The sequence below is a fragment of the Ranitomeya variabilis genome, chromosome 8, assembly GCF_051348905.1.
Source record: "Ranitomeya variabilis isolate aRanVar5 chromosome 8, aRanVar5.hap1, whole genome shotgun sequence".
NCBI lineage: Eukaryota > Metazoa > Chordata > Amphibia > Anura > Dendrobatidae > Ranitomeya > Ranitomeya variabilis.
Genome location: NC_135239.1, coordinates 66125351 through 66149620, shown reverse-complemented (window position 1 = coordinate 66149620; position 24270 = coordinate 66125351). Strand labels below are relative to the sequence as shown.

The 24270-nt window shown below is 45.4% G+C and overlaps 1 protein-coding gene across 5 annotated transcripts in view; it reads left to right on the top strand.

Annotated features, from left to right (window-relative positions):
* Window positions 1-24270, top strand: part of PRRC2C (proline rich coiled-coil 2C) — a 117925-nt gene that overhangs the window by 4934 nt on the left and 88721 nt on the right. For 4 of the 5 annotated variants that reach the window (XM_077278512.1, XM_077278513.1, XM_077278514.1 and 1 more), the window contains exons 2-6: window positions 15817-15989; window positions 21140-21317; window positions 21414-21526; window positions 23005-23130; window positions 23955-24193. In XM_077278512.1, the coding sequence (XP_077134627.1) occupies window positions 15878-15989; window positions 21140-21317; window positions 21414-21526; window positions 23005-23130; window positions 23955-24193 (768 nt within the window). In that variant the 5' untranslated portion in view covers window positions 15817-15877. The remainder of the gene's footprint in view (window positions 1-15816; window positions 15990-21139; window positions 21318-21413; window positions 21527-23004; window positions 23131-23954; window positions 24194-24270) is intronic. The other variant, XM_077278515.1, reaches the window with a different exon arrangement.

Genomic DNA, 24270 nt, shown 5'->3' with positions numbered 1-24270 from the left:
AGTGCTGGCGGCTGTGCTGGGTATTGATGCGAGAGACTCGTGTGAGTTTCTCGCATTGCACATGCAAGTGTGACCCTGGCCTTAGCCTCGCTCTTGCCACTTGCCCTGGTGCTGTGGCAAGTGGGGTGATAGTATTGGGGTTGATGACACCTTTGTATTGTCAGGTGACAAAGCCCAGAGTTTAGTAATGGAGAGGTGTCTCTAAGACGCACCCATTACTAACCCCATAGTCAAATAGTAAAAAAACAAAAAAAAAAACACACCCAGAATATAGTTCTTTATTTGAAACTTATGACAGATTCCTTTTATTGATGCTAAATTAACCAAAATCAAAGTAGTTTTTGAGGGGGCACCACGGGTCGTGGGATCACACTAAGACCTGAAAATAAACCAATAGAGCAAAAACAGAAGAGACAGACCAGGTCTATATATAAGGGATCACCACGCTCAGACTATAGCTACAATTTAAAGACACAACTTTATTCAAGAAACAACAGTAACAATTGCAAACCACATACATTTATTTTAAAAACATTTAAAAAGGCATATTGTTGCCATGAAAGCACACCCACAATATGGTTAGTAGCCCACACTGAACTCACTAAATAAATGCAGTGGTTACCATAATATCACCTAAACTGCATAGACAGCACAGCCTCACATTTCAAGCAGCCAAGTTAGATGGACAATACATACAAAAGCATATAAATATATGTACAAAGATAGGGCTTGAAAATTGGGGTTAATAAAGGAATCAGTGCATACACCCCACCTACTGCCTAAATACGACCTCACCCCCTACATGGGAGCAAACGTGTGGCAACATGGCTGAGAAGAACGATGAAGAGGCCACATGGAGCTGTTCAAATCACAGGTATAATGAACAGCTTACAATGCCTCAGAAAAAGTAAGAGCCCAGTGACCAACAAATATCATAGCCACTTAATGGCCAAACAACATATAGTTACCAATGGTATAATAGCCCTTAGTGTTCAAGTAAGCTATGCCGCTGAGCAGAGTCCAAGTGTGGGCTACACAACTACCCAGTACTACATTATACCTGTGATTTGAACAGCTCCATGTGGCCTCTTCATCGTTCTTCTCAGCCATGTTGCCACACGTTTGCTCCCATGTAGGGGGTGAGGTCGTATTTAGGCAGTAGGTGGGGTGTATGCACTGATTCCTTTATTAACCCCAATTTTCAAGCCCTATCTTTGTACATATATTTATATGCTTTTGTATGTATTGTCCATCTAACTTGGCTGCTTGAAATGTGAGGCTGTGCTGTCTATGCAGTTTAGGTGATATTATGGTAACCACTGCACTTATTTAGTGAGTTCAGTGTGGGCTACTAACCATATTGTGGGTGTGCTTTCATGGCAACAATATGCCTTTTTAAATGTTTTTAAAATAAATGTATGTGGTTTGCAATTGTTACTGTTGTTTCTTGAATAAAGTTGTGTCTTTAAATTGTAGCTATAGTCTGAGCGTGGTGATCCCTTATATATAGACCTGGTCTGTTTCTTCTGTTTTTGCTAAATTAACCAAAATCACTTATACGCACAATCCATTGAAGCCCATGTCTCTTGTAAATCAAATGAAATAATAAAGTAACATCATCCTCACCTGTCCCTAAAGTGATGATGATCCATTTGTCCCGCAACGTGTCTAGCTCTGCTACATCCAAATGACAGGCTGCATTGTTGCATGATGCGACTATGCAGCCCTTCCATCCAGCGGGGACACTGAGCTGCACGTATTTTCTCAGCTCAGTGCCTCTCGGTGATGTTTTAAAGTTGAACAGGGTTCATATCCAATGCACTCATTTCACCTCAATGACGTCACTGCGAGCGTGAGAAAGCTCACACACTCGCAGCGCCATCAGAAAGGTCAGAGCCAATGAACTCCGTTTAACTTAATGTCGTCAGCGCAAGCGGCGTTAGAACTTTTCCAAAGGCGCTCATTCTGGCGTAATTGAGATGAAAGTAGTTAATTGGCTCTGAACTCTGATGACTTTTCTGGGGCACTGCAAGCGTGAGATCTTTCTCACGCTTGCGGTGACTCAATTGAGGTGAAACGAGTTCACCGTGAGGTGATGAGCGAGCAGGCACAGCTCAGTGTCTCTGCTGGATGTCAGGCTGAATAGTCGCATCATGCAACAATGCAGTTTGCCATCTAAATGTAGCAGAGCTAGATGCATCATCGCTGGACAAATTATCTTCACATCGGGGACAGGTAGAGGATGATGTTGCTTTATTTTATTTTTATTACAGGAGACATGGGCTTTAGTGGATTGGGCATAAGGTGCATATAAGTGCTTTTGGTTAATTTAGAGTCAATATAGAAGTCTGTGTCATTTGTTCAAATAAGGACTAATAAATAAGGACTTTATTTTTGGTGGGGTTTTTATGACTGTTTGACTATGGGGTTAGTAATGGAGGCGTCTTATAGATGCCTCTCCGTTACTAACATCTGGGCTTGATCTCACCTGACAATACACAGGTGACATCAGCCCCAATACTATCAACCCACTTGCCACCGCACCAGGGCAAGTGGGAAGAGCGAGGCTAAGTGCCAGAATTGGAGCATCATATGGATCTGCCTTTTCTCTAGTCACCTTCCACGACGGCATATGGAGGTTGCCTCTTTGCCCTAATGGGGAACAGGAAATGGAGAGGTTAAAAGGCCCTCCCACCTCCCTCTCACCAGTGTCTTTCCTGTTCCCCATGGGACAGGAGAGGTTTACTTTCGTATGCAGTGGTGGCCGGTGACTGCTGCATCTAACAAGCGTCGGCTTGTGTGTAACCGGGCAGCATGGGGTCGTATCTTACCTCCCCGCCTATGCTGCTCCCGTCGCGCCGCGCTGCGGTGTCCTCGGGACCTGTGCCTAGCCTTCCCGCGCCCCCGTGAGGGCAAAGCAGGCTAATGTTTCCTGACCGGAGTCCTCCTGGAGCTCTCCGGTCTCCTTCCCCTCCAACATGCTGCTGGCAACCCGGAAGTGATCGCGCGCGTCACTTCCGGTCCTTTCTGCGCTCCCTGGAGGCACTTCCGCCGGCGGTGTCTCGTGCAGGACGGCGTCCTCCACGCTGGACCATGGAGGGGAAGAGGTGTATCCACATCGCTGGGGGCAGGTGCATACCGCTGCGTATAAAACCTGCCAGAAAACGTCGCAGGTAAGACCGTTCCTATCATGGAGAGCAGTACCTGCCCTGCGCTTGCAGAGCCCAGCGCTGCCCCTGCCACAGTAAGTGCCGCAGGGACAGGGGTCCTTAGATAGTAACTTTGGGGTATCCTTGGTCACTCTCTCCCTCCCCTCTCATTGCAGGGAGAAAGGTCTACCCCCAAAACTACTGTTAAAAAGAAGTGTGCCATCTGTAATATTAAGCTGCCACCTTCATGGGAGAAAAAACTCTGCAGGACCTGTACTGACAAAGTTGTCAGGGCAGAGCAACCTTCTTTACTAGAGGAAATCCGGTCCCTGGTCAAGCAAGAGGTGCAATCCTCCCTAGCAGCCTTTACCCCTCCACCCCCTCCGCCACCCCCTCCGCCACCCTCTCCAGCCAAAAAAAGGAAGATCCAGGAAGAGGATTCTGAATCTGAGTCAGACCTCTCTTATGCCTCATCCTCAGGTCGTCAGGAGGAATCTGCATCCTCTATTACATCTGAGGCCAGAAAATATCTCTCTTCTTCAGACTGGATTGAGGACTTAGTAGCCGCAGTACGCAGTACTATGGGGCTGGAGTAGGAGCCAGAACCCCAGTCCATACAGGACCAGATGTTTGGTGGCATAACTAAGGGTAAACGGGTGGGGTTTCCAATCCACCAGAATATTTCTGATATGATTGACCAAGAGTGGGAATTACCTGAAAAACGCCTCAGTACTCCATCCGAGATGAAGCGTAGATTCCCCTTAGAAGGCGAAATGACCAAATGGGATGTCCCTAAAGTTGACTCTCAGGTGGCAAGAGTGGCTAAAAGAACGGCTCTTCCATTCGAAGACTCGTCACAATTAAAGGATCCGATGGACAGGAAGATAGAGAGTCTATTAAAGAAATCATGGGAGACCTCCTCGGTAGCCCTGAAAGCTAATATCGCATCAACATGCGTGGCTAGAGCTCTATTCCGCTGGATAGGTGAACTGGAGTCTCACATATCCCAGGGCACTTCAAGAGCTGAATTATTAGACTCCCTTCCTAGTCTCCTTAGAGCCACAGGTTTCCTAGCAGATTCTTCGATGGAAACTATCAGAATTGCTGCAAGGTCGTTAGTACAGACTAACTCGGCCAGAAGGGCGCTGTGGTTAAAAATGTGGTCTGGTGATATCACCTCCAAAGCCAAGTTATGCGCCATACCATTTAAAGGTAACTACGTCTTCGGGCCTTCTCTTGATGACATCTTGGAGAAAGCAACCGATAAAAAGAAAGCCCTCCCGGAACAAAAAACCCCCAAAAAGAAGTTTTTTCGTCCCTTTCAGGCCCAAACCTCTCAGAGAGGGAAAGGCAAGTCCGGGAGGTGGAGTTACCCGAAGGGAGGGGGGAGAAACATCCTCATCCCTCAACAACAGCAGCAGCAGTCTCAACAGGAGAAACGGTGACTTCGATCCAGTGGGGGGGAGACTTTAAAATTTTTACTCCCAGTGGCAAAACATCACCTCTTGCCCCTGGATCCTCAATGTCATCAAAGAGGGTCTTCTAATAGAATTCATTTCCTCCCCCCCACGGGGTCTAAAAGTCACCTCCCTACCTTCCCTGAAAGATCAGTCAAAATTGGCGTCCGGTCTCAGAGCCCTAAAGATGTCAGGTGCGATATCCCAGATACCGGAATCGGAGAGGGATCGAGGCCACTACTCTCGCTTATTCCTGGTTCCCAAGCCATCGGGCGAGTCCCGTGTCATTATAAATCTAAAGAATCTCAATCGGCATATAAAGTACCGAAGATTCAAGATGGAATCAGTGAAGAATGCCATCCCCTTGATAGGTCCACACTCCTTCATGGCCACTCTCGATCTGAAAGATGCCTACTTTCACATCCCCATTCACCAAAGACATCGCCAATATCTCAAATTTGCTGTACAGAGAGGGCGTCTGATAGAGCACTATCAATTCAACGTCCTCCCATTTGGAATTTCCTCGGCTCCAAGGGTATTTTCCAAAATAATGGGGGAGGTAGTCTCCTTTATCCGGAAGCAAGGCGTCTGTATAGTGCCGTACCTAGACGACCTTCTGTTAATAGCTCCTTCCAAACAGGCCCTGGAGTCTCATGTATCCAAGACTCTCGAAATCCTGACATCTCTTGGATGGGTGCCGAATCTGGAAAAATCACACCTACGACCCTCCAAATGCAGGAAATTCCTGGGAGTTCTCCTGGACTCTGCAAGACAAATGTCCTTCCTCCCAGTGGAACACCGTCAAACCCTTTTATCAAAGGTCAAAACGTTCAGGGACACCAGATCCCCTACAATCAGAGAAGGCATGTCTCTTGTAGGCTCGATGACAGCCTGCATTCAATCGGTACCATGGGCCCAGGCCCATTCCAGAATTCTTCAGGCACATATCCTGCAGAATTGGGATGGCCATCCCAGTTCTTTGAACAAAAGACTGTACACGTCGGGCCGTGTCAAAGCCTCCCTGGCATGGTGGATGTCCCCAAAAAATTTACAAAAAGGGGTCAGCTGGACGCAAGTCCCACTGACCACAGTAACAACAGACGCCAGCCAGAGAGGCTGGGGGGCCATGATAAATCACACCCCTTTCCAAGGTCTCTGGGACCAGTCAACAAGCAAGAAATCTTCCAACTACAGAGAGCTAAAGGCTGTAGAAGAAGCCCTACTAGTAGGAGGTCATCTGATCAAGGGACATCACGTTCGGATATATTCGGACAATGTGACCACGGTGGCCCACATCAGACATCAGGGCAGTTCAAAAAACAATTGCCTGAAGAATATATCTGCCCGGATATGCTCCTGGGCAGAAAGACATCTCTTATCTCTGACAGCGGTTCACCTGAAAGGCTCGTCCAACATTCAGGCAGACTATCTAAGTCGCCAAGACATACATCCGGGGGAATGGTGCCTGAGCAACCGAAGCTTCGAGATGCTGGTGAACAAATGGGGTCTCCCAGAAATCGACCTCTTTGCATCCAGCCGAAATGCGAAAGTCGAAGCATTCTTCTCTCTGAACCCCAGGGACGGCTCCAAAGGAGTGGATGCACTGGTCCAGAAGTGGAATTTCCGGCTGGCTTATGCGTTTCCACCAATCCCAATACTGGCGAAAGTCTTACAGAAAGTGCGAGAAGAACAAACGCCTACCATATTGGTAGCTCCGCTGTGGCCCAAGAGGAGTTGGTACAACCTGATAGTGGACCTTCAGGTGGATGGGCCGCTCCACTTTCCGATAGAAGAAGACCTTCTTTCTCAAGGACCAATCCATCTCCTAGATGCCCACAAGTGGAATCTGGCGGCATGGCTACTGAAGCCCAAATATTAAGAGCCAGAGGACTATCAGAAGCAGTGGTTTCCACACTTCAAAAATCTAGGAAACCTGTAACCATTGCAATATATAATAAAATCTGGAAGAAATTCTCATCCTTTTGTCTCCCTGAGGTGCCGGATCCCTTCAACCCGAATATTTCAAAAATTCTAGACTTTTTGCAAAAGGGCTTAGAAATAGGCCTCAGGCCTAGCACCTTAAAAGTCCAGGTGTCCGCCCTCAGTTCAATATTTGATCAAGATCTGGCAAATCATCGCTGGATCAAGAGATTCATGATATCGGCTTCTAGAATGAACCCTAAGAAGCAAATAACAGTACCACTGTGGGATCTCAACCTAGTATTACAGGGGCTCACAGGTCCCCCCTTCGAACCATTATCCTCCTGCTCCCAGAAAAACCTAATCTACAAAACAATTTTTCTAGTGGCTATTACATCAGCAAGGAGAGTGGGAGAATTACAAGCTCTCTCAATAAGAGAACCATACCTAACCATTCGAGATGACTCTATAGTACTGCGCCTAGACCCTTCCTTTCTTCCAAAGGTCGTATCGGACTTCCACCGCTCCCAGGAAATTATTCTACCTTCTTTTTGCCAAAATCCTGCAAATTCCAAAGAAGAGAGATTCCATATGCTGGATGTCAGGCGCACTGTATTGTTTTACTTAGAACAAACCAGTTCTTACAGAATTGACCACAATCTATTTATCCATCCATCAGGACAAAATAAGGGAAAAAAGGTAGCCAAAAGTACTATTGCCAACTGGATAAAGAAAGCAATAGCAGAGGCATACCTTGCTCAAGACAAAACTCCTCCAGTGGGAATCAAGGCTCATTCGACTAGATCAACCTCAGTCTCCTGGGCAGAAAGAGCAGGTGCATCAGCAGAGCAAATCTGCAGGGCAGCCACATGGTCTTCATTGCATACTTTCTCCAGGCATTACAGATTGGATGTAATGCCCAACAAGGATTTAGCCTTCGGCCGGAAAGTACTCCAGGCCGTTGTCCCTCCCTAGCGCCAATCAGTTGGTATTCCTCCATATGCCGTCGTGGAAGGTGACTAGAGAAAATAGAATTATTCTTACCGTTAATTCGGTTTCTAGGAACCTTCCACGACGGCGCTAGTTCCCTCCCTATACTCCTGGATTTAAATCTGGGATTCAAGGTAAACCGGTGCTATGGTTTTCAGTTATAAGTCACTGGTGAGAGGGAGGTGGGAGGGCCTTTTAACCTCTCCATTTCCTGTTCCCCATTAGGGCAAAGAGGCAACCTCCATATGCCGTATGCCGTCGTGGAAGGTTCCTAGAAACCGAATTAACGGTAAGAATAATTCTATTTTCTGGGGCTCCTGAGAGCCAATGTTTTTAGTTAGGCAAGGAGTGAATATCCATAGCCCCTTCCTAGGCTATTAATATCAACCCACAGCTGTCTGCCTAGCCTATTGATGGTTATTAACTAAAGGGGTCCCATCTTTTTTTTTTGGGGGGGGGGGATGGGGGGTCCTATTTTAATCACCACGAAAGGCTAAGTATACAGGCTGTTAGCTTATATTGATAGCCTGGGAAAGCTCCATGGGTATTACCCCCTTCCCATGTTATAAACTTCAGCCCCAAGCTGTCCGCTTTCCCTCTGCTGGTTAGTAAAATGTCGGGGAATCCCACGCCATGTTATTTAGAGATTTATTTAATAAATACATGTACAGAGAGCTCCACAAGCAGTGCACTAATTATATATGTCAATGACCTCTTTATATCTGTTCTATGTGTACATATCTATCCTATTCTGTCGGGTAACACTGTGATTTTACTGTACGCAGCTGCTGAAATGTCGGGTTTTCGAGGACATGGGTAGTTAAAAATTGTATTTACGAGTCTCGTCTGAGATACGAGGACAATTGCAGCATGCTGTAAATTAAGTTATTTTTTTTGTCAATGGGTAATTTAAAAAGTGCTGCGGTTTTTATCGGGTTGCCCACTTCCAGAATTAACAAACACAGGAGGATTGCACGGCGAATAAGCTTCCTTCATTGACATGCCAGAGCCGGTGTGTCAGTCTCCACAAGGAGAAACATTACCTCTTAGGGTATGTTTCCACGGTCAGTAAACGCTGCTTGTTTGACGCTGCAGCGTCAAACAAGCAGCGTCAAGATGTTCCAGCATAGTGGAGGGGATTTTATGAAATCCCGTCTCCACTATGCGTGGAAACCCGCACGCGGCGGCCCTGCGACTCCGGACATGCTGCGCGTCTTTTCAGAACGCAGCATGTCCGTACACCTTGCGGGGACGCAGCGTCCCCGCAAGGCATATCACAGGGCCCTATGGCGAGGGGTGCGATGATCCCGGATGTGTACTGTACACATCCGGCACCATCGCGTCCCATTAAGGGGGCGGGGCTTAGCGCCGAGCGGCTTCGCCGCTGCGGCGATCCCGCCGGCGAAACGGACCGTGGAGACGTACCCTTAAACCTCAGTCCAGAGCGTCTCACCTAACCAAATCATCTCTCATACTTTGCACTGACGAGGGGCAATACCCCAAAGCACCGTGTCTGCAAGTTGAGATTCTGATTTGGCTTTTCTCCGAAGTCATATTACAAGGCTCGTTAGAGTCGATAATGACTTGTAGGATGGCTGCTTCCAACAGATGGCGCTATAGAGTTCAAGCGCTCTTCCTCACTGAAGAGGTAATTTGCATAAACACATTGAAGTGATTCTGCTTTTATTTTCCAAGTTGCCCTGATCTTCAGATGCCGGTGCAGTGACAGCAGCTTCCATGCTTGGGTTTGATGTAGGAGATGTTTCCCGTGTCTGCACGGCATCTGTGCTCTGTGAAGGGGCTGGGCCGGCTCATGCCATTTGCTAAGCAACCACCCTTCTGTGTAGCAGCTAATGCTTATACAAAGAGGTGGCCGGTTTATCGCTGGTTATTTGCCAATGCTGAAATCTAACACCGATAGCGGAAGACTGAGACGCCTCTAGAAATAAGTGTATTAGAAAGCTCAATATAGGTCTATTACAAACACTTAGAAGCCCAATTAAAACACTAAAAACAAGTTTCTTTAGCATGAGTGGGTATTTGATGACATCTGGATTTTGCACTAAAGTTCCACAGTGGTAAAACCATCCAGTTTATATTCCACGAGTGTAAAATTGTCCCTAGTGTGAATTTTGGAAATTCCATTGAAGCAGGTACTGATAGTGCATGTGATTTTATGATTACATTATGATGTACAGCCCTGTAGAATATGTTGGTGCCATCTAAATGAAAAGACACTGATCATTCATTGGGGCTGATCACTTACATTGTGGCTGCAGTGTTTCGCCACACATTGCCCCATCACGGGTCTTCCGCCACGTTCACACTTTGCGGTGTGCTCTGCGGGTTAATCCCGCAGCGGAATTGATAAATCTGCAGGGCAAAACCGCTGCGGTTATCCCTGCAAATTTATCGCGGTTTGTTCCGCGGTTTCCGCTGCGGGTTTCCGCCTATACTATTGATGCTGCATATGCAGCAATATGCAGCATCAATAGTAATGTAAAAAATAATAAAAATTGGCTATACTCACCCTCTGACGTCGCGATCTCCTCGGTGCTGCAGGCGGCTGTGCCGACAAGGACCTTCGTGACGTCACGGTCATGTGACCGCGGCGTCATCAGTCATGTGACCGCGACGTCACCACAGGTCCTGCTCGCACAGCAACTGAGACCGGACGCCGCGGGCAGCGCTGAGAGGTGAGTATAGCATCATTTTTTATTTTAATTCTTTTTTTTTTACACCAAAAAATGGTTCCCAGGGCCTGGAGGAGAGTCTCCTCTCCTCCACCCCGGGTACCATCTGCACATTATCCGCTTAACTTCCTGCAACGTGGGCACAGCCCCATGCGGAAAGTGAGTGGATCAATGCATTTCTATGGGTGCAGAATCGCTGCGATTCTGCACCAAGAAGTGACATGCTCCTTCTTTTTTTCCGCAGAAAAGCCGCGCGGCTTTTTCCGTGGAAATCCGCAGCGTGGGCACAGCGGGTTTTGTTTTCCATAGGGTAACATTGTACTGTACCCTGCATGGAAAACTGCTGCGGATCCGCAGTGTCAAATCTGCTGCGGATCCGCGGCAAAACCCGCAAAGTGTGAACGTAGCCTTCCACTGTATGCAAGTTTCTCTACACTCAGGTTTTCAATGTGGTTTAAAGACCTGCTGCATCTGCCAGCACAGAATGACTGTACAAACCAAGCACAGGCGCTCGGTGCTTCACGGCGGGGCCAATCATTTGTATAGACCTTACCTCCTGCTTGTTTTCCTTCTATCTCTGCCCTTCTCTGGCCCTTAAAGACAGAACTGTCATTCAAAGAGAGGGTATGGGGGAGATTGAGGGAAAACAAGCTGGAGGTAAGGGCTATATAAATGATTGGCCCCGCCGTGAAGCACCGAGTGTCTGTGCTGACAGTCCCTTTATGTTCACCTTCCCACCTGCTTGTTTTCCCCCTCTTCTCCTCCTTTGATACACAGCTCTGTCATTATAGAGCCAGAGAACGGCGGAGATAAAGGGAAAACAAGCAGGTGGGAAGATGTATATAAATGGCCGGCCCTGCGATGAAGCACCGAGCACATGTACTTGGTGTGAGCAGTTCTGTGTTGACAACTCAGAAGGACTGTTCAAACCCAGCACAGTGCATAATGGCGGGGCCAATAATTTCTCTACAGCTTTCCACCTGCTTGTTTTGTCTCAGTCTCCACCCACCCCTCCCCTTTGACAGCTCTGGCTTCATAGAGCTAGTGAAGGGTGGTTATAGAGAAAAACAAGCATGTGGGAAGGTGTATTGGCCCCGCAATTCTGCACCCAGCGCCTGTGCTGGGATTGAACAGTCATTCTGCGCTGACAGCCCCCTTTTAAACAACTGCCCATCAGCATACAAGTAGCTGATCGGCGGTTGCTTAGGGCCTTCAGTCGATCGGTGTAAATGCTGTTCCTTCCTGTGTCTGCGGCAGTCGGGATTGGAATGTGACATCGTTTGAGGCGCATCCTGTGATCTCCTATTCCAGTTACCAGACCACTGCAGCCAATCACAGGCATCAGCTATCAGCGTCCTCTAGAATCACTGACAGATTACTTATGTCTGTGCTGTAGTTTAGTGTCTCCTCAGGATCCCAGAGAAGATTTTAATAGTTGTTTTATGCAGTATATTGCAGGACTATGCTCAGCTCTTACTGTCAGTGCCATAGACTTTCGGTGCTGTGGAAAGGGTCCATGCTCAACCGTCATACAAGCCAATGTCCCCGTAACTGGGGGTCACCTGTTCTGATGGTTGTTTGGGGGGGATCTTCCAGACTCTTGGCAATTTTGCTATGAACAATGAGAGGTGATCACATTTTGAACAATTCTTTTCAGCATGATTTCATACAGGACGTTTTGTTTTTATAACATCATGACTTGAGTTTCTGATGTCACTGCCAAAAGCCGGCAGAGAATATAAAGGGGAGATATATATTGCCAGTGCTGATCTTTCCATATAATATTGTGGAGCAGATAAACACCAGCCATACGCTTGGTGCTCTGGGATGCGCTGCGAGATGGAAGTTTCTCCTGGGCCGTCATTTGCCTGAGACTGGGCAAACTCACTCATTACCATTGCACTGAGGACATCTATTTATATAGAGAGGTCTCCAAGCTCCAGTCATAAACATGCTGCTGGCAGACCGTTAAAGGGATCACAAAACCTCAATGCAATAACGGTCCAGGGACTACGACCCCCACTGCAGCAAATGCTTATTAAATAGATTTGTATATACCTTTTCTATTTACTATTCAAAAGACCCATATGTGCTTTAGAGATGATAAAAAGCTCATACTTGTATCCTGATCTCCTGATACTCCTCCATACTGCTTCCTAAAGGCGAGTTTATACCACCTAACTTGTGACGTTTGCCAACCAGCGGCCCGTTACTGTTCCGATTACCCAGGCAGACGGAGGGATGATCTGTAATAATCAATCGTTCAGTGCACATAGACTGCCATTGATCTCAGCAACGCAGGTCCTGTTTACACAGGACGATGTGCTGCCAAGAAAAATGAGTTAAAAAAAAAAAAAAGACATTTCACCCGACGAACAAGCGGTTTGTTTGACAGGTGATTGGTCAGGGTTTTACACTTGCCAATTATGAGGAAACCAGATTTCCCATGAACTCTCTCGTTCAGGATAATCGACCAGTGTAAACCCAGCTTCTGTTCACTGCGTGTCTCCTCTCTTCTTCCTCTAGTGTGGTCTGCCCATGACCACTGCAGCCAATCAATCTCCAGAGCCGTGGTCATTTTTGATTTTTTTTTCCTCTGCGGAGTTGTCAGATTTAATTGAAAATGCTGGTACTGTATTACCCAGTAGATTTTCTACAAGTGAACATCTGCATTGGGAGAGAACACGCTGCTTCCCCAAGCTCCAACTAAGTAGTTAAATCTCAGCGATCAGAGATGGTCTTAATGGTTGCTGTTAGAGGCAGGTGCTGGCTGTATAAAACAGACGCTGTACAGCGCCGGCTCAGCTCCTTAGCCCAGTGTATCCATATGCACTCGTATCTATGGTACACACCGTATACTATAGGATTAAAGAATATGGACTTTTTTCAGTTCTTCCACATCATTGTTGCAATTAGGTTTTCTTAACAATGTTGCTTTTAAATTTTTCTAGTCTGTGCTGCATTGACTGCTGGCTACAGAGTGAGTTCACTGTGAATCTGTCAGCGAGCTTGTTTTTACAGTAGAGTAGATAACTAGTTATAAATCACCTGAGAGGAGATCTGAAGAAGGGAGATAAGGCCACGTTCATAGTTTTCACACTGACTAATGCAGTGCGTCTGGAGGTTTTACCTGCATTCCCCAAAAACGGATTTGGATGGAGCCATAGATGATGGTGGCCTGAATAGTGGTCAGATGAGCAGAAGTGTGCTGTTTTTTTTGTTTTTTTGTTTTTTTTTGTAGTTGGACACGTTTCTCCACCATTCTAGACAGACACTTTCAGAGAAAAACTGCAAACTGGGTTAATTGAAAGTAACTCCGTTCTCGTCATTGCCTGCCTTCTATTGCAGTCTCTGGATTACAAGGGAAAAAGGACTTAAGACAAAATCCACCGATTGCAATGCACAAATGCAGCATCAACAAGGTCTGAGGGTATGTGCACACGTCAGGATTTCTTGCAGAAATTTCCTGAAGAAAACCGGAAATTTTCTGCAAGAAATCCGCAAATTTTTTTTTGCGTTTTTTTTCCCTTTTTTTTTTTTTTTTTTTTTTTTTTTTTTTAAAGCATTTTGCAAGCGTAATTAGCATCGCTTGGAAAACTGATTGACAGGTTGGTCACACTTGTCAAACATAGTGTTTGACAAGTGTGACCAACTTTTTACTATAGATGCAGCCTATGCAGCATCAATAGTAAAAGATAGAATGTTTAAAAATAATAAAAAAAATGGTTATACTCACCTTCTGCAGACAGCCGATCTCCTCAGCAGCTTCCATTCCTATAGATGGTGTGTGTGTGCAGGACCTTCGATGACGTCGCGGTCACGTGACCGCGATGTCATCGCAGGTCCTTCACACACACCAGCTATAGGAACGGAAGCTGCAGCATGCACCGATGAGAGGCGGGAAGACTCCGGGGCCATCGAAGGTGAGTATATGACTATTTTTTATTTTAATTCTTTTTTTTTTTTTACCAATTATATGGTGCCCAGTCCGTGGAGGAGAGTCTCCTCTCCTCCACCCTGGGTACCAACCGCACATGATCTGCTTACTTCCCGCATGGTGTGCACAGCCCCGTGCGGGAAGTAAGCAGATCAATGCATTCCTAGGTGTGCGGAATCCCCGCAGTTCCGCAAATTTAATGAACATGTTGCTTTTTTTTCCGAGATGCGATTTTTTTCGCGGAAAAAAATGCAACATTTGCACAAGAAATGCGGAATACACTGTAAATAATGGAAGGCATATGTAAGCATTTTTATAGCGAAAAAACGCGAAAAATACTGAACGTGTGCACATGGCCTGAGAGTTATAATAAACTCCCGTCAGAACGAGCTCACTGACTAGTTCTCGGTTACCTAATTTTGCAGCCAGCAACTGCCAAAAAGATGTAAAACGTCCAAATTTTTTTTTTTATGAAATCCATTGTAGAAATGATTATTAGCCCCAAGAATACACATATTTAAGTAAGTGTCCCTGAGGGTTGTCTATATTTTAAGAAGTTACTATGCCTGTGTACATTGTGATACTGAGGGATATAGTCACTGGCAGATGAATTATCGCACACATCCTGTAACTCATCTGAATGGGGAATTGCAGACATCCCGCAACCTCATTTACTTGTATGGAAATTATTTTAATTCACAGAAATTTCTGCAGTCGCTGCTAAACCCAGGCCGGTCTCTGGTGGCCACATTTCTAAATCTTTAATTGAATGCTAGATTATATTTTCCCGTTATATCCCATTGATTCTCGGAATGGAAATTCCTTTTAAGCTGATTCATATGGCAGGCTATGCAGTGTCCGAGCAGTTCCATTGGTTTTTAAATGGTTAATACTGATGTATTTGTACGCACTTGCGGTACTGGAAAAACATCTCCTGGTCATCAGACTTTAACTGGTTAAGGAAAAAGTGGCGTCAGAATACTGCGCTTGGTCCAGGACTTTATTCTTGCTCCATTGTAAATTTACAGCACTGAGTTAAAGCCTCACGTACTACCAAGAGCAGCTCACAGCCAGGAACGCTGGGGAGAAGACGGAAGTGGTTTATTAGCGCTTCTGTCTTCTTTTGTGGGATACATAACATCCAAAAAAGTCTGCGCTTGAAACAAATCAGTTCCCATCCCCCCACCCCAGAATAATTCCAATGTTATTACATATAGAAAAAGAAACCTTACACATGTTGGGTATGTATACAACAGTAATAACCTGGAGAATTCATTTGACAAGTTATCTGGTGGGGAAATGTTGATAATAATAAAAAGAAAAAAAAATATAGAAAAAAAGTCCTTTTTTTATTTGCCTAAGAAATGTTTAACACAGTGACTATTATGTATCTGAAAGCAGACCTAAAACAAAAAAAAAATACAATTTGTCCTGCATAAAACAGTCTCATATATCCATGTTAATGAAGAAAGAAAATGGCTCCTGAAAAGTGGAGAGGCAAAAAGACACCAGACCGATCGGTCACACGTTTTAATATTTTTCATGGTTATAAGAATGCAACCATCAAAAGCCAATTTGTGTTCTGCTCTATGTATATTTGATTTGTGACGGGATTTTTCTAATTGGTGTTTCTGATTGTCAAACATCTGTATCCATCTCTTGTTGTGTAGGTGAGAACTGGGCATAAAAGTGAGGCAGGGGCTGTATCAGACTCGATGAGTTTCTTTCGTCATGTCGGAGAAGTCAGGCCAGAGCACAAAAGCAAAGGATGGGAAAAAATACGCGACCCTCAGCCTTTTTAACACGTACAAAGGAAAGTCGCTAGAAACTCAGAAAACTACAGGTGAGTGCGATTGAGCCTTATTGTGCCCTATATATTTTATTGTTGTAGAATATATGTCTATATTTGCAGATTTTTGTGCCCTCATTTGCTTTTACCAGTAAATGGTGGTTATTTCGCAAAGATTTGGCTTTGTGCTCCCGAGTTATGAGGTCCCACTACTGTATTGTACTTATGTGTGTTACCAATGCTTTAAAGCACCACTCCAACATTTTTTAATACATTTCAGCACTGGAGTTTTACCACTAATGTAAGTTTCCTGCCCCTAGTATTATACTTACCAGCTGCCACCCTCGTCCTGCGCTGACATTTTGTGACTCATAGACTTACATTGGAACGTGACTGCCGGATCGCTTCATCAAACCCTAGAGCAATATGGCAGGTCACAAGCTGCAAAAATCGGTGCAAATAACAGATTAAGACAATGGCTGGTAAGTAAAATACTAGGGTCAAGAAGTTTAGATTGGAGGCACCACTCCGGCGCTCACTTAAGGCACCACTCCGGCGCTCACTTAAGGCACCACTCCGGCGCTCACTTAAGGCACCACTCCGGCGCTCACTTAAGGCACCACTCCGGCGCTCACTGAAGGCACCACTCCGGCGCTCACTTAAGGCACCACTCCGGCGCTCACTTAAGGCACCACTCCGGCGTTCACTTAAGGCACCACTCCGGCGTTCACTTAAGGCACCACTCCGGCGTTCACTTAAGGCACCACTCCGGCGTTCACTTAAGGCACCACTCCGGCGCTCACTTAAGGCACCACTCCGGCGCTCACTTAAGGCACCACTCCGGCGCTCACTTAAGGCACCACTCCGGCGCTTTAAAAAAAAAAAAAAAAAAAAGTTTAACCTACTTTGAATGTGATGCTTTCAAGGTGTTTTCCTGTGTAAATCGTAAGTCTGCAGTTACCCTGTGTGCCTGCAGACTTATGTATCCCCCCCAGCGCACTGTGCTACTAGGATTCTCCGGTTTCTTGTGGTGTGTATATATATATATATATGCCACCCAGAGCCCAAGTAGTGGGCGTGGCCTCAATCCATACACTTCTATTGAGCAAGGCCGTGCCCTTTCTGGGCATCCAGTGGGCGTGGCCGCTAGAGATTGCGGCTTGGCTCCATACAAGTGTATGGAGCGAAGCCACGCCCACTGGACAGCTCTGGACAAGAGCATGTATAAACGCATAGATACCTTCCGGTCCCAGCTCAGAAACCATTTAATCCCCGCAGCACACGCACACAGTGACTGCAGACTTATCTATTTGGATCAGACAACTCCTTTAAAGGGAGTCCGTAACCTCCAAATTGTATTTTAAATGGGCTGTAACGTGTCATAGGGGACTTGCCCCCTATAACAACTATACTAGCGCTGTAGCTGCTACTGGTACTGCGCCTGAGAAACAGTGCTGTCTACCAGCATGTGGGGGGCCGCTTGCGTTCTCCCGATGCCGTTCACTGCACTGCCGGGTGTATTGGTGTAACGAACCTCGTCCGAAGAAAGATGGGGAGAAGGACGCACCCGCCAGCGAGGCTGCTCCCTCAGGGACGCGAAGACTGTCAATCAGAGGCGGAGGCAGGGCTCCCAAAATGCAAATGAGGAGCCATAACGGGGGATCAAACTCTTGGCCATGCTAAGGGTGCGCTGAAGCCTCCTCATTTGCATAGAAATAGCTTGTTTTCTCAGTCGCTGGACCAGTACCAGGCACAGTATGGTCACTAGTATGGTTGTTGTATACAGTGATGTCCCGTACAACACTGTGAAGCCCATATAACGTGTTTTGCGGTGGCAGATTCCGGAGAAGGATTCATGTCTCAGCTGATCATAAAGCGCTTTTACAAAGTTGATCTCTCTGTTGATTATTTGGCTCGTATAATTCGTATAGCTAAATGGCATTTCTGTACCGGGTTTTACTGACTTGTTGGACACTGTAACCTGCACTCACTTGTTATTATGGTAATGAGACAGTAATTTGCCAGTCTTTGTTAAGGATGTCTAGAGGAGGCAATAAACAGGTTTATGCCGTCTTCAAACGCCTGATGTTACTGTCCTGGTGCAGACCTCGATATACAGACTATATGGGGCAGTCGAGTCGGTCAGGAGATCCACGGCAGTCTGGACGTTGTGCGAATGCTGGACGTGTGATGCAAGACTTCGGCTTCTTTTGCCCACATTCGTCAGGACCAGCATTACTCACGCCGGTCTTGATGAGGCATGTTTGAGTCATGTGTAATGAGGTGCGCAGTCACCTGAAACGCGTCGCATACCATGTAACTTACATCGCTGATTGCTTCATCCTCTACGGAGCATTTTGAGTGAATAAAGGAGTTTGTACACAAGTTCGTTGCGCTGTATTGTCTCCTGTTTTGTGACTGGAGTTATATTTCTTGCCTAAGATACGTCACAACTAGTCATGATGAGATGAGCTGTGGGATCATGCTTACGTCCATTTTGATGGAGCTGGACAAAGCTGGCAGCTCCCCCTTGTGCAAAAAAAATTGCAGCATTTCAAAGCTATTATGTGTTTGAGGGCTTTTTTTATGCACTCCTTATTTTTCACTATGGAGACATCTATTGTAATAATTCGCACAGCACCTAGCAGACACGCTCAGTATTTGGACAGTATTCTACATCATTATTTGTAAGCCGGAACCAGGAGAGGAACAATCAGAGGAAAAGTATAATAGAGACATGTCACCACTTCTGTATTTATCACCACTCCTGGTTTTGAGTTAGACACTGCTGTAAAATACTGAACATGTGAATGTGGCCAGAGCATGATAAAATAAATGCCAGAAATACAATTAAATAATTAAATTAAATGATGGCATAAAAATGCCGCCCGTCCTGTAAAAATGACGCACCCATACAAAATATGTCGCTGGAAAGAAAGTTCAATTCTCCTGTGATGCGAGTGAGAAAATAAAATCCTGACTCCAGCAGTCGGTCACTAGTGTGTCACCGTTTTGCTATTGTATTTTTGAACCCCATCAATCTGCAGCTATAGAATTGTGAATGACACTTTCTGTATTTGGCTGCCAGAGTTCTACCATCCCTGAAAACGCCTGAAAGTCCTATTTCCTTTTTCATTTGGAATGCATTGTCTAACATTTGCTAATATAGTGATTAAAGGTTGAGTCACACATAACGATATCGTTAACGATATCGTTGCAACGTCACGCTTTTGGTGACGTAAGCAACGATCCCGCTAACGATCTCGTTATGTGTGACAGCGACCAACGATCAGGCCCCTGCTGGGAGATCATTGGTCGATGGGAATGATCAGGACCTTTTTTTGGTCGCTGATCACCCGCTGTCATCGCTGGATCGGCGTGTGTGACGCCGATCCAGCGATGTGTTCACTTGTAACCAGGGTAAATATCGAGTTACTAAGTGCAGGGCCGCGCTTAGTAACCCGATATTTACCCTGGTTACCATTGTAAAAGTAAAAAAAAAAAAAAAAAAAACAGTACATACTCACATTCTGATGTCTGTCACGTCCCCCGGCGTCCACAGGGTTGACTGTCCGCGCCGGCCGTAAAGCAGAGCACAGCGGTGACGTCACCGCTGTGCTCTGCTTTACGGCTGGCGCTGACACATTCAGTGCAGGGAAGCTCTCGGCAGCAGCGCGTGCATTACCAGCGCTCCTGCCTAAAGCAGTTTTAACCCTGTGGACGCCGGGGGACGTGACAGACATCAGAATGTGAGTATGTAGTGTTTTTTTTTTTTTTTTACTTTTTTACAATGGTAACCAGGGTAAATATCGGGTTACTAAGCGCGGCCCTGCACTTAGTAACCCGATGTTTACCCTGGTTACCCGGGTGCTGCGTGGGGACTTTGGCATCGTTGAAGACAGTTTCAACGATGCCGAAGTCGTTCCCCTGATCGTTGGTCGCTGGAGAGAGCTGTCTGTGTGACAGCTCCCCAGCGACCACACAACGACTTACCAACGATCACGGGCAGGTCGTATCGCTGGTCGTGATCGTTGTTAAGTCGTTTAGTGTAACGGTACCTTACCAGTCAGTGTACATGTGTTATGTTTACATTTTACCATGCAGTTCTCCTTATCTTAATGGAATCTCACCCCATTGAGAGGGGGTGTCATCTTTCAGAAAATCCTGATCCCTGGGAGCAGTTTATTTAAAACAAAACCCCACCTTTTTTTTTTTATCAAACCGCATTGGGATGTTATTGAAAGTGGACAAACCCTTTAAATTGACAGTTGAGTAAAGTTCTATTCTGCTCAGATGCATGAGAGAAAATTAAGTCCGTTTTTGAACAGTTCGATTTTACCATAACCACACTTTCTGGACTACTTGTCACTTTTGCAAACCAAAAAAAACACTGCAAATTCCAAAAATGAAGTGACCATAAAGTCTGACGGAATTCAGAGATATTCCATATAGAAGTGTAAACATAACGTACTATACAATCTAAAGTTGTTTGGTCCAAAGTTAACCGTTATTGAGGTAGGACATAATCGTACAGCCTACGTCAGGTTCACATGTATGGTGCAGGCTCAGGTGCGGAGCCTGCACCTCTCCAGTGGCATTTTTAGCCCAATTGCTGTTTTACACACAGACTCTCGTGTCCCATTCCCTTTGTGATGTGATTTATAGGATTCTGATGAGTTGTCAGGACTCCTGTGGAAATGGCCCTTTAACAGTAGACTGCAGCATGCCAGTATATAGAACAAGCTATGAAATGATTGAAGTGTCAAGTCTCCTAAGAGGACTAGAAAAATAAAGTTAAAAAAAATTATATATAAGACTTAGAATATTGCACTTTGTTTGCCAGTTTAGGAATTTAAAAAAAAGTACTTGTATCACCACGTCCTGAAAAGTTTGATCAAAATATAAAATTAATCCATATGGTAAAAACTGTAAAGAGAAAACTCAAAAGCCCACGTAAAGTGGTGTAGATGTGGAACAAGTACCGAGTGGCGCTATTGTCAGTATCGCGTCGCCTGCACCGAGCCTCTGCTCAGCCCCGGTGTGATCAGCTCGCTTACATCTGTCCCCAGCCGGGCGTTCTACACATCTGCAGCACTGAAACTTGTGTTCGGTTCTGACTTATACTACGTCCTATTAACCTGTTTTCGATGGAGTTTGCCATTTTTTACATGGAATATAACAAACTTTTTTTTTTATGTTCAAAGTTGCTGCACGCCATGGTCTTCAAAGCCTAGGAAAAGTTGCTGTGTCTCGGCGCATGCCACCACCTGCAAATTTACCCAGTCTAAAGGCAGAGAATAAAGGCAATGACCCAAATGTGAACATTGTTCCCAAAGATGGCACTGGCTGGGCATCGAAACAAGAGCAGTCCGACGAGGATAAGTAAGTCCCACCCATCAATGCTTTTACTACCTAGTTACTATTCACAATAAGATTAAAAGCAACCTGGACTAAATTTTAACTTTTTTTTTTTCCTAGAACACCCGAAGTGCCTCCTCCTCCACCTCCAAAGCCAGTTCCACCCCCACCAACTGAGGTTCCTGTGGTTACCAAATCTTGGGCCAATACCAAGCCAGGTGGGCAAGGAGATGGTAAGATCGGTTTTAAGGAAATTACTGAATTTTATTTGTGTTTTTTGTGTTTTGTTTTTTTCTTTTTTTTTTTTATATGTTTCAGCTATTGTGCATTGTTGGTTCTGGGACTGAAGACTGTAGGCTTTGTTTTTTCTTTTTGATTGTGATCTGCCTCTCCTCTAACCCTAGTCTTTCAATAATATGAGCATTCATAGCACCATTGTGCGTCCATATCTGCCGCAGTCAATCCCAATGTTTTCCTCCTTCAAGACCTTGGGGTAGCTCTTTTCTTAAATGTCAATGTGGTTTGCTACTCGCCCGATTTAGCTTTATGGCTTTGTAACTGTGTATTCCCTGAAACGCATTGGTAACTCTTTTGGCCATTCGTGCCCTCCGTAGGGCTGTGACGTCACACGCTGGCCAGCCTCTGTCGGCCATTTTTTCTATTGCCGCGCAACCAGGGACGCCACCGGCCAGGGCTTCCTTGGCTCTGCGCGCCTTTCTTGATCCCTTGTGGTCTCGTCTACCTATCGCCATCTACAACTCCAGCAGGAGAATGGAGAATAGATATTCAGCAGGATGGTTGCCGTTGTAGCTGCATATTTAGTTTCAGCAGGTTACAGTTTGTACTGCTTGTGTTGATCTCTTGGTACGAGGTCCTTTCGTGCAAGGCCTTGCTGCAGGCAATCTGTAACGTATCGCACTGTCACTAGCTTTGAGATTTATTGCAGTGTATGTCTGTCTGTACGGCCTATGTGGATCTCATTATGTGAACGCATATCACGTACGATCATAATTTGGAGTATATTGCTCATTGTTTAAGGACAACTATATAAGCAATTTTTTGTATGTTACTAACTAGATACTGCCAGTAGCTGTTTCAACCTGAAAATCAAGCTTGCCATTGTACACAGTTGAACACTACACTGGCTATTTCACCTGTTGCATTCAGCACCATTGTTTTAGTTAAATCATTGATTAGGTGTTACTGTGTTTACACACAGGATCCTGAGCTTTGCCAGCAGCTGTATATCCTATATTTTAATCAAAATTGTTTTTTAGGTTACCTCTGTCAATAAGGGCGCGCTGGTGTAATTGATATACATTTCTTTAAATACGTATCATAATTATTGATGAGCGAGCGTACTCTGATATCGTGTTATCCGAGCATGCTTGGTTGCTATCAGAGTATCTTGGGTGTGCTCGTGTAATATATGTCAGAGTCCCCGCAGGTGCAAGATTCGCGGCTCTTAGACAGCTGCAACTTATGCAGGGGTTGCCTGTTTGTTAGACAATCCCTGCATGTTTTGCTCCTGTCTAGCAGCTGCGGGGACTCGAACACGCCTGAGATACTTGGGTAGCACCAACACTCAGATAAAACGATACCGGAGTGCGCTCGCTCACCACTAATCCGAGCATAGTCATGTGTTTATAGTACTAAGATGTTGACAGGTATTATATCTGATTTTAAAGTAGAGATTGTGTTATCTTTCCAGGTGTTCAGGTGAACAGCTATTTCCAGCAAGAATTCCCAAGTCTGCAGGCAGCTGGGGATCCAGAAAAGAAAGAAAAAGACGCAGCCGACGATAATTATGGGCCTGGCCCTAGTCTACGGCCGCAAAGTAATGCATATGGGGCTATAAATATATTTATATATTTATTTATATTTTAGCTGTTAGTAATTTTACTTGCAAAAGCCTAATAGAGGCAAGTGTAACATCATTTTTAAGGGGAATCTGTCATCAGGTGTTTGCTATGTAATCTGAGCGCAGCATGATGTAGGGACAGACTCTGATTCCAGCGATTTATCACTTACCGGGCTGCTTGCTATAATTTTGTTAAAATCTGTTTTATTAGCAGGACATTATCATTAGAGGACTAGTAGACCTTCTGCTTTTTAGTCCATCAAACCTGCCCCACCCCTGATTCTTAGCTATGGTACCTTTCTGCCTATGCACAGTGTACACAGCTGCCAATCAGTGGTGAGAGCTGGGTTATACAGAGCTCAGCAGTCAGAACTGGTGAATCTGCAGCAGATAAAATGAGGAGTTAATCAAAACTTCAGCAAATAGCCTAGTAAGTGATAGAACGCAGAAAATAGGGTCTCTGTCCCTACATGATGCTGCTCTCATGTAGGGTAACAAAAACTTGGTGACAGATTTTGTTTAAATATAATTTCCAGATTCAGAGTGGATGTGAATTGCAACTTTCTCTTGCTTCATTGGGGGACTCCGCTATGACTGCTGGAGAATTTTAGTTTTCTGTTACTGTTGACCATGATGCCTGAATAGATCTGTTAACCACTTAAGGCCTGGCCTTTTGGGGCATTTAGAGCGTACCGGCCATTTTTATTTATCAGTTTTATGGCTGTAACTTAATTTTTTTTTACATGCTGAATATGATTATAACCCAATTAAATTCAACCTGTCCTAATCTGTGCACACAGCTGATGTGGCCAGTTGGCGGGAAGGTGGAGGGAGGAACCTTGGTATTCCACTTGCACCCCCTGACCAAGAAAATGCTGTTTCGCTTGGAGAAGAAGGATCGTCCCATCCGGCTCTCCCTGGTGCAGATCAGAACAAGATTGCTGATAAACGACCGGCCACCACCCAGCTTAAAGTGAATGGACAGCAACCAGGCCTACCTCCTCAGTACAGAGGCATGATGCCTCAATTTGCTGGAAATGTAGGTATTGCAGTCACCTTAGTATTTTGGTTTATTCCAGTAACCTTGCTTCGTATGTGCAGCCATTCCTGCTGTTG